At 47.6% G+C, this 11,000-nt stretch overlaps 1 protein-coding gene across 1 annotated transcript in view; it reads right to left on the reverse strand.

Annotated features, from left to right (window-relative positions):
- The window catches only part of CACNG4 (calcium voltage-gated channel auxiliary subunit gamma 4), a 43,125-nt gene extending 32,436 nt beyond the window's left edge, over window positions 1-10,689 (reverse strand). The window contains exon 1 of the mRNA XM_059864145.1: window positions 10,393-10,689. Within this exon, the coding sequence (XP_059720128.1) occupies window positions 10,393-10,615 (223 nt within the window). The 5' untranslated portion in view covers window positions 10,616-10,689. The remainder of the gene's footprint in view (window positions 1-10,392) is intronic.
- Window positions 10,690-11,000: the final 311 nt, after the last annotated feature.

Below are 11,000 nucleotides of genomic sequence, written 5' to 3' on the forward strand. Positions count from 1 at the left end.
TTCTGTTTTAATAAGCACAACCATAGCGGGACACTGCAAATGAATTGTTGGAAGGGCTGTAATTAGAAGTGGTGCTGTGAACATCATTCCTAAATGCTGCATGGTTTATTTCAGGTCCTGCATCTTTAAGGATCCCAAAGCACCTCGGAACCGTCTGCGTTTGTCAGCGCTAAAGGCAAGGACAAGAGCACAGCAAAACGTGCAGAGCAAAGGAGAAAAGCTTCCCCTGCTCTGGAGCAAACCACAGGATGTTTAACCTCACAGTGAGCAGGTACTGGCATAGTCTTGGATAAATAGCTTTTGAAACACTCAAGTAACTTAAAAAAAAAAATGAAATTTGGCTGACTCTCAGTGCAATGTAAGCTTGGATAGAGGTCAGAAGCCTCACCCTTTGGAGAGTCTGCTCACTGTCTTGGAGCATCCTTTGTGGACAGACAGAAATGTGTTTTCATAGTGGGCAGGGCTGGGGGGATGTGGACCAGCTCTGATCCAAACACAAGGTGAGAACATCCAAGCAGCTCCAAGCATGAGCCAAGGAACTCAGCCCCTTGCTACATTCATTGGCTTGGGTTCAGTGTGTGCAGGGGGGCTTTGGACTGGGGCTGTCTGTGTCCTACTGCTCCATCTGGAAGGGGTCAGTCTGTCTGCAAAGGGCACTCTGGTGACCCCCAAATCACTGTCATGGCAAATAACTGAGCCCTGCTGGCTGGCAGAAGGATGAGGGTAAGGACCTAACTGGTTTGGGTTAGCAACTCGGTTGTAAGAAACATTTCCAAACTGTTACTGCCCTCCCAGATTTAATAATTGATGTTTTATCATGTTTAGGAGAGCTCTGCTTGATGCTGACATTTTCCAACAGCTCCCCTAATAAAACCCAGTTGAAATAGTCCTGAGCTCCAACTGTACAGAATAACCTGCCTTCAGTCAGGTGCACATCAGGTGGCAGAATGGGAACAGAGGATGTTATGCAGAGTCTGGGGCTCTCCCTCTGCAGTGGAAATCAAATTCCTGAAGTTTTGGTAGTTCACAGCTGCCTGCAAATCACCTTCCCACACTCAGCAGAGCCATATCTGGAGTTTAACAATCCATTTTGGGCTATTGGCTTCACTGGCTCCAGTAACAGGGCTCTCTTCAGTGAATTTGAGGGATTCAACCCTGCTCACAATCCCCGTGGATGAAAATGTGATGTGACAATGCAACTTGCTGTTTCATCATCTGGCTAAAACCAATCCAACACACAAAGAAACCAAGTCTAGCGAATTTTGCATTAAAATATATGCATTATGTAAAGGAGCATTGCTATGGCTTACTTGAATTTAGAATATCCACTGGACAAAGATGATTAAAGCCCACTACTGCCATTAGTGAGTCATGCACGGAGGAGTATCACAAACTTTCCTATCTGGGTACCTTTGAAAGCTCAGCCTAAATAGTCACAAGGTCTTCCAGCATTGAGAGTTTGTTATTTCATCTGCTTGAAGGCAGTTGAATGCTGGGGGCTGAACTCTAAAAACCCCAACAGCACGACAATTCTTCCAACACAATCATCCAGTGCCTTGCTATCAGCTATCACTGATAGCCAGTGAGCTGTGAGATAGGTGTGCACAGCTCTGATAGGTGTTTGCTATAAGTTACAGTTTAGATTTGATTACATTTAGGCAATGTTCCTCTGGCAAGATCCTATTTCAAGTCATAATTGCAACATGCCATGGTTCCTTTTTAATGCCTTGCAGCACCAAGAGATAAACTGTGCCTCTGGGATGCAAGGAAGACAATAACAACCCCAGTGTTATTGAATGCTATATATTTGGACAGGAGAAAACATCCAGTCATCCATATTCCACACGAAACTGCATCATCTAAAAAGTATAAATGGGAGACAACTGATCTGAAACCCCGGTAGAGAATTGGCAGTGACTTAAAAATGGTTATTAACTTCATCTGAAAAAAACCCTGGCAGCTAAACAAGGGTGCTAATGCCTGCCTGAGCTGGGTCCCTCTCCCACTCGAGCAGGGGATGTTCAGTGCTTCTGAATATCTCAGAAACATTTGGCATTATCAAGCTAACAGGACTGGCTAAGTGAGAAACATTCAAAGGGCACAACTAAGTGGCACAATTCCAAAACAGCAATTAAAAGGCGGAATGCTTGAAAAAGAACAATAAAAGAGGTTAATTTGTATCAGGGCTTGGCAATTGGTACAGGAAATACTGTAATTCCATAACGTGCTCTCCCTTCACCCATCTCTTCGTACCATGACTGTGTGTTTATAATTTATCATTCCTTCATGGATTACATTTGACAAGAAAGGACTCAATTCAATTGAAGAAGAATTTACAGGGTTATTTGTTAAGTAGACAGGAGCCTGGATAAATCCTGGGAAACAAGTAAAACAGGTAGAGAAAAAGAGAATTCAGACTATATCTTTGTAAGTGATTACATGTTTTTCATTGGCAGGATGACACAGAGGTGGTCAAGAGTTAACAAGAGTAATTAAAAAAATCTTCATTTTCTACCTAGGGCAGTATCTACTTATTTTCTAGAGAAGGACTCATGCACTGTCATCGAAGAGCTAATTTCAAAGGTATCTCTTTAGCAGAAGGAAGGTTACAACATTTTGGACAAGAGGAGTTAAACAGAGGAGGAGAACAAAGATGTTGAGATGACAGGATGCCACAGGAAGGAGGAGGAAGAGGGGCTGGACTATCTGCCAGGCTAAATCAAGAACTGCTCCAACGCTTCCACTGCATTTGACTCCCAGCATGCAACAACTGGCAAAAATGCCCCTAGATCTGAAGGGAAATCTAGCAAAGTCTGCCTAGGCTGGGCTATCCATCCTGCAGGCAGCTTGCCCGGAGGCTTGCTATTTTGAGATAGCAGAGAGGCTGCTTGTCATTAATATGATGATAAATCTCAATATAGAGAAAGCCTCAAATGTTGCTGTGGTCCCCAGCACCTCTGTGTGCCCCTCAAAAGAGTCACAACCACACTGAAAGTAAAAACACAAGCTGAAGTCCAGGACAGAGCCACCTTCCATGTTAAAATGTTGAAGATAAAATGAGCTGATGTACTTTGGGAGTGGAGAGAAACAAGTAAGGGAAAGAACTGTCTGGGAGTAGAAGAGGGAGGACAAAATATCTTGCAATTTAACTGATCAAAACCCACTGAAAAAGTGAGAGGCTTCAGAAGAAGGCAGAAAAAACCATGAAGTCATGCCCAGCACTGGTGCTGTCTGCTGCAAACACCCTTTTGTTCTGAAGTCATAAATGTGTATCAGCCTCTCAGACATATGGGCAGTTGTGCATTTATCCTGTTTATTTTACTACTCCTGTACATACTGCCTTGCCATCTGTTGGGAAGAATTTGGATGCTGAACCATAAGTTTGAGACATAATAAATACCAGTAAACAGAAATCTAAAACAAAGATAAGCACCAAGTAATGCTTGGAAGCAGGACCAGTTTTTCAGTTTGATAGTTTGATTTATTTCCTGAGATGAGTTTTGGCTCAGAAAAGAAGGACCAGCAGGAAAAGGTCCAACTGAAGGGACAAATCTGCGATCCCTTCTCTTATATTGGCTTCATATTGGCATAACTCCACCGCCTTCCTAGAAAGCAGTTAACTTTATGTAGGTGGAGAATCAGACTTAATCCTGTCCCTCAAGGAAGACATGCTTCAACACCAAATATTGCATGTATAAAACATAAGTTGCAAGCAGAACACTTCAAGCCCGGTGCAAGCCGTGTTCCTGCATCTTCCCCGAGCTGGGCAGCCCTCTCGCCGTGTCCCAGTTTCTCCACATCTCTGTTTCCATTTTATTATTAGAATGAGAGGGATGTGGGTGGAAAGGAAGCACAGTTATCCCTCCTAGTCAGGGGCAGGAAGATAAAGCAACTGGCCCCAGATCAAGCAGGAAATCTACCACAGCCCAGAGTCACAAGCCCATTATCATCATCCTCCTCCTCCTTCCTCTCCATTTTCAGTTTGGGGATACAGATATTCTACAGAAATTGCTGCTCTTTAGCACATAAACCACAGAGACACCAACTAAATATCTGGGAGCTGAGAGGTGTTAATAACAGACTTCAGATTACACTCAGTACCTAAGTACTCCTACCTCCTCAAAGGAATTAGAGATGAGATAAAAGCACTTGCTTCTCTTCCTAATATTTGCTGTCTTTTTGCTCTGTTTCTGCAAAAATACACAAGACTGCAGGATGGAGACATCAGGTACACTCCCCTTCCCCTGAGTTTTTTTCTGAGGTGTTTTGTACCTGGCAAGACTGACTGAAGCTACAGGTGGGACAGCACGACCTGAGCAGAGGTGACACCGTGTGACCCAGCAAATGGGACAGGGTGTACTGGAGGGATAATCACTGTGCTGAAATTTCACAGGGGCAAAAAAAGTATTTTGCTGTATTGAATTGTTTTACCAGTTTACACTGGTGAGGGTCAGTAGAGCTTCCAGAAGGAAGGGCAAGCCCTGGAAGTATCTAAAAAGAGCAGTAAAAGCCCATAAAGGTAACAGCTGCTGGACAAAGCCCAAAGACTGCATTACATCATTGCAAAGGTCCCCACAAACCCCAAAATGAGTTACTATGGCTCTGACAGATCCTACCACAAATGCCATCTGTCAAGTCCTCAGAAGATGCAGTGTAACTATATACAGAATAAAACAGTAACTGCAGCACAACACAGCCACGAGGATCCCATTTGTACAACCCAACGCCTCCTTGACTCTTCACAAAACATTTCTGAAACCTCCCCAGAACAATCCTGAAACCCAGGTGAGATTAATATCCTCCACATTGCATACTGCCCGGTAAAAAAGAGCTTTACAGCTGGATTACAAATGTGCTGTCATTGGTTTGCAGCCTTGGGGGAGCATCACTAATGCACACAGAGTCTTTGGGATCTAAGTTTTGCACTGGGATATCTGACATGCTGAGAGCCACGGAGGAAAAACCAAAACCTTCGTGTAGCCTGATAGCTCCCTACTGGCTACAGAGTAGATCTAGCTCAAGAAAGCAAATTAATTCATTAAAGTGACATATATTCAGTCAATTAGTTTCAGATCCTTGTATCACAGGGCAGGGAAGAATGGATGTTTTGTGACATCAATAAGATCATTTGAGAGCCTCTGTATAAATGTTCAAAGAAGTGCATTGAGGAGACACATGCTTTTTTTTTTTTTTTTTTTTTTTTTTCCTTTTTTTTTTTTTCATTTGAGAATAGATAATACCTTAACCCATCTTCTGCTGGCAGATCCTCCAGCACCAAATTTCTCAGTATTTTTAAGTATTTTATACAATGGACAATATTTCAAAGGGATTGAGCTCTGTGTCCATAAAGGCAGCTCCAAATTGAGAAACTCTAACAAATTGAATGCTTCTGAAAAAAAAAAAAATAACCTAAAACAGGTGTTAAAAAAAATCACTCCATCAGTTGCCAGCAAAACTGCTCTGCTTCAGCCAGGGTAGCAAAGCTGACACTGGAGTGCTAAGAATTGCTCCTAAAAACAGTGAGTAAAGCACATGGACCTTCTCAAGAGCATGTCTTTTACCAAGGCAATGGAGATCATGAGCAGGATGTATGGAATGAAAGGATGCACACACGGTCTGCATCTCAGCAGAATCCTTCACTGATGGGTTTATGTTTGTGTGGAAAGATTTCATGTGTTGAAAGCTCACTCTTCAGGAGTGCAATAATACATATATATTGTCCTAGAAACAGATTACAGCATCACAAAATAAGTTTTTCAGAGCAGAGACACCCACTTGGGTATTCTCCATTTGTGAGCACTTTTCTTTCACAGTGTGAGCACAGGCCCACGTGCCTGCACAGACTGAGAACAGCAACCACCTCTTAATGTGCCTGTGGACACAACCTCCAAGGCAGGTCATGTCTGATCTTAGAGGGATTTAACATTTGCTCTACACCAAACAACACTTTGGCCACAGCATTGGGATAAAAAGTCTGCATTGAATTCAGTTTATGACAAACAGTGGTGGTGCTGAAGCTTCATAGCTGTGCTTGGAGAATACTGAGGAATATTCATTCTTTTTGGATGAGCCATGAATTTGCAGTATTGATGGACAGCAGCCTGCCTTTATTTGCTCGCCTCAAACATTGGTATAAGCATTTTTATTTTGTTTTCAGGAGTATCCATGGAAGCGGCGCATGCGGGTGCCGCAGTTCCCGTGTTTGTGTGCATTCATCCAAGCTGGAAGACTTGCAAATAATTGTGCAAATGTGCATTTGTGCAAGTTTTCAAAACCATAAATGATTTACTCGATCCTTCCTCCCCATTATAAATGTTCCAGGAAGGACACGTGGGCCCACGTGAATTAAATAGCCAATTGCACCACTTGAAAAGTAAATGGCAAACAGGGAATACTAAAAGCAGTAGACACAATGGGTTCAAAGAGATTCATGTGCTGAAGTGTTTAATAAAATACTCTTTGAATAAATTTAAATTACAAGTACATTACGTGATTTGCTATCTTGATGTCACAGAGCCTGCAGAGCGCTCTATTGTGAGCTGTCCTATTAACTTCAGCACGATTGTTCACCAAGATAAGCAGTTTCAGTGGATAAAGTGGTGTTTTTAACATTGTTTTTTCCTAGGCAAATATTTTAATCAGATCCTCCTCGTGAGTAAGGCCGTGCGAGGCTTAGGAAGCTGTGCTGCACATTTCCCACAGGAACAGGGGCTGCTGGGAAGTCAGAGTGGTTTAATCTCCCTTTCTGGGCTTAGGCTGACCACAGAATGGTTACTCACAGGACACAGCATCTGCTGGGTTTGCGAGACCCTGCTCTGCACCCAGGGACCCAGAGGTGCTGACAGCTACCACAGCTCCAGTGTGGATGTGGGACAGAACAGCAGGCACCCAAAATGGGCCTGGTTTGCTCTTCTTGTGAATTTGTGGCCTGGGCTGCAGGTCTCAGGTTGATTGGCTGCATGGGGGTCCGTCAGAAACTCCCTGCTCTGGTGACATTTTAACTTCAGCTGCTGAGGTCGCAGCTCTTGTGACTGTCTCGGGCCCAGGAAACAAAACCAGAGCTTTGCCAGGGAGCCCTGGGCCATCTTCAGAGGCTCAGCCACTTCTGCTCCTCACATCCACACCAGGAATTATTTCACTTTCCCACCAAAGGCAATTACCTTGGATAAAACTTTTAAAAATCCACGCAGAAACGGCACAATTATTTAAAATCCACTCAATGAACCTCCTACCTCCACCTTTGACAAACACGCTCAAAGAACAAAATTGGGATTAGACAGGCAAGAGTTTGAGTGATGGATCATTAACGCTGCCTCTTGAGTGACTAAGCTCCATAGTAGTATCAACTACAAGTGCTGAAACATGATTTCATCCCTGCAGCTCCAAACAAAGATAATATGCTTGATCCCTAAGCTGTAGCACTCCAATTACGACGCCAATTTGTTGTAAAATATTGTTTCATAGAAAAAACAGGAAAACATCGAGGAGCACCTGATAATTGAATTATCAGGTTATCCTTTTACATCCTGTTTCAGCAATTTTGTTTGAAATCTTGGGACTTGGGCTACAGAACAGGTGATTGTTCATAATCCAGCATACAGGTTAATTGAGTTGTGATACATTTTACTGGGAAATTTCAGCTGACCTGAAATTTGCTCAGTAAAATACTTTATGTATGTCAAAAGCAATTTCAGAGGCTGTTAAAGGCATTTTCAGCTTCTGCACATTTGTGTCTCAAATTTGTCTTTTTGACATAAGAGTGAAATGGCAATAAAGACCATTAAAATAAATTAAAGAGGTTTTAACAATTATTTCTCCAAAACAACAGAAGATTTCTAAAAATAGGTTTGAAGCCAGACCATTTAAACACATATAAAAATCCATAAGTGAAGCTATTTTCCTGCTATGTATCTCCTCAGAATTGCAATATTACCTTTAGATTACTAAAAGACTCAGCCACTTCAAATGAGCGAGGCTCTGAAATGGTCAAGGGATGTTGTTTTAAATCAGCTTCTAGAAATGGTTTTATTATTTTATAAAAGAAAGGAATGGTTCCATGTTGAAATCCAAGTCCCATGGCATGGTTTAAAACATGAATAATTTACTGTATCTATAGATTTTATCTTACAAAACAGAACATACTGAAAAAGGAGGAGAGAATGTAGTCTTTGCTCCTCAGCTCTGTGAACAGATGACAGCTTTCTCAAATTGGGCATTCTTAGCACATATTTGACAACTTTAAAAATTGTAACTTTATGATTTGATTATGAGCATTGGAATTTTGAGCAGAACAGCTCCCTTGCTGTCAGATTGATGTGTCCCATGAAACGCCTTTTTATCCCCCCAGCTGATGGGGGTTTGAGCTTCACTGGCACACAGCTGCTGGGTGCAACTGTTCAGAATCCTCTGGTGAGTGCCAGGAGGGCACCACTGCTGCCCAGTGACGCAGCCAGGCTGGAGCTTGGCCCTGGTGCTGGGAGCTGCCTCAACACTGCCCATTCCCCACAGCTCTCCTGACTGCTGCTCTCCTAAACAAAGTTCTGACTCAAGCCCAGGTGAAACCAAGGCAGAAATCCCACCAGTTTCAGTCAAAGCTGCATTTCACTTTTATGAATGGTGTTACTGGGAGACCACACAGAAATCCTGACATTGGGAAGCTCAGGGATTTTTCCCAGAGGTGACAGGTCCAGCCTAGCTGAACAAGCTCAGCAACTCCTGTAAGATACAAACTTATTTCCCATGAAAAATGAAGGCTGAAGACACTTAAAACAAGCTCAGTGAAGATCACAAGATTCAGTTCAAGTGGAGGATGCTCAGCATCTCTCAAGCAAACTCAGGAGCTCTCCGATGCAAGCCCTCATTTTCCAGGTGTCATAAAAGCCCATGCTGAGTGTTAGATTTCCTTTAAGAGTCATAAAGCCAAGCATTGCTATTACCCATAAACCTTCACATTTCAGTAATTCTTTCTCTCTTTAGCATCTAAAAATATTTCCTTTTCCTACAGCTCTTCTATGTATGCCTACTATTACTAGGTAGCAAATCTGGTATTTTAAGAGAAAAATCATGTTACACTGTAGCCTTAAATCATTAGCTGTAGGAGAAGATGAGAACAGACGTGAGAATGAGGTGTTTTCTACCACGCCACAGTCTGTTCCGGGGAGAAAAAAAACCCATCTAAACACAGCTGCGACTCTGAACCGGAGCTGGGCTCGTCTGGGCTGAGCCGTCTGTCAGTCGGAATGAAGCACCAAGCCGGGTTTGCAAAGTTCCCGTGTGCTGAGCCGCGCTGATGGAATGAGGTGCGCTGCAGCCCGCCCGCCAAGCGCGTCCCTGCGGGGAGCGGGGCTCCGGTGCCCCCAGCCCCGAGCCACAGCTCGGCACAAGCCACCAGCGCCCCTCTGCCCTCCCTTTCCCCCACACTCTCCTCCAGCACCACGGAGGCTCTGCCGGCCGCTCTCAGAGAGAGTGGACCAGCAGGTGAGGGGCTCCAGAGCCACCGTGGCCACGGCCCGGCTGCCGGCCCCTGTCCCTCCCTTCCCGGGGATGTGCCGCTTTCCCACGGCCGGAGCCCGGCGCTCTCGGCTGACAGATGTGCTTTGCCAGCCGGGCTCTGCGACCTGCTCTGCCAAATGCTCGCGACACCCATGTGCTTCTTTGTCCCCGCAGTTACCGCCGCGCCTTCTCCTCAACTCCATTTTCAGTGCGGGAGCCACATGTTCGGCCTCTGCGGGGAGCGGGGTCCTGCTGCCCAGCTCAGCCCTACAACACCCATCCTTTTATTGTTCCCACCCTTCAGCCTGACCCTGGGGCTGTATCGAGAAACCCCGAGTCCACGTTGAAGCACCTGAGCGCTGGCAACACCCCCTCCACCCGAGCTCCCGGTGTCTCTGTCTGAGGGCAGACTGGGAGGAACTGGAGTTCCCGCTGTCCTGCCCGAGAGCTGTGGCTGAGCTCCAAAGCTCTTAAAGCCAAAGTCCCGGGGGGAGGGGGGAGAGGGGGGACCCAGCCCCGAAGCCTGTAGGGCTCAGGTGCGCCCCGAAGCACCCAAAGCCCCGACCCCGCCAGGAGCCCCCCAAAGCCCCGAAGCCCCGGCGATGGTCGGGGAGCGAGGTCGCCCCCCTGGGCAGCGCTCCCCTGGGCAGCGCTCCGCATCCCGCCGCCGGTTCCCATGGCAATGTCGGAGATGCCGGTTGCCACGGTAACGCCATCCTCCTCCTCGGCCGTGTCCGAGGCAGCGGCGCGGCTCCGGCCCCGGCTCCGGCGGGGCTCAGCCCGGCGGCTCCGGCTCCGGCTCCTGCCGGGCTCTGCCCGGGCGCTGCCCGGCGGCTCCGGGAGCGCAGCCGGGTCCCCCCGGGGAAGTTGCTCGCCCCCTCCCCGGCGTGGCCCCGGTACCTTCGAGGCAGCAGATCCTCCAGAGCCCCGAGTGCGTGAGATCGCCCCGCGCCCGCCGCGGCGGCCCCTGCGCCTCGTCCGTCGTGATGTTGGTGCCGTTGCAGATGTGGGCGCTGGAGTAGAGCCAGTAGTCGGTGCCGATGGCGATGGCCATGAGGCTGAAGGCTGCGAAGGCGCCCACCGTGGTCAGCAGCATCTGGACGCCACGGTCACACCACACCATGGTGCTTCATAGTCCCCGCACGGGCGCGGGGGGCCGCACGACACCGCCCGGCAGCCGCCGCGCCCGCGGGAGGCTCCGAGTCACGGGGCGGGGGGCGGGCCGGGCGGGGGGAGCCGCTGCCGCCGCCGCGGGGCCGGGCTCCGCCGCCGGCCGCGCCCCCGCGCACCGCCCCGGCCGCGCAGGCACCGGCCACGGGCGGAGGGAGGCAGGCAGGGAGGCAGGCAGGCAGGCAGGGAGGGGCGGCCCGGCCGCGGGCACCGGAGGCACGGAGCCTCCCGGCCCCCGACGTGACACCGCCCCGCCGGGGAGAGCCCGGCCCCGGCCCCCGGTGCGCGTCCGCCGAGCATCGCTCCGGTCCTTCGGTCTGAGCGGGCTCTGCCACGTC

The sequence above is a fragment of the Haemorhous mexicanus genome, chromosome 20 (assembly GCF_027477595.1).
Source record: "Haemorhous mexicanus isolate bHaeMex1 chromosome 20, bHaeMex1.pri, whole genome shotgun sequence".
NCBI lineage: Eukaryota > Metazoa > Chordata > Aves > Passeriformes > Fringillidae > Haemorhous > Haemorhous mexicanus.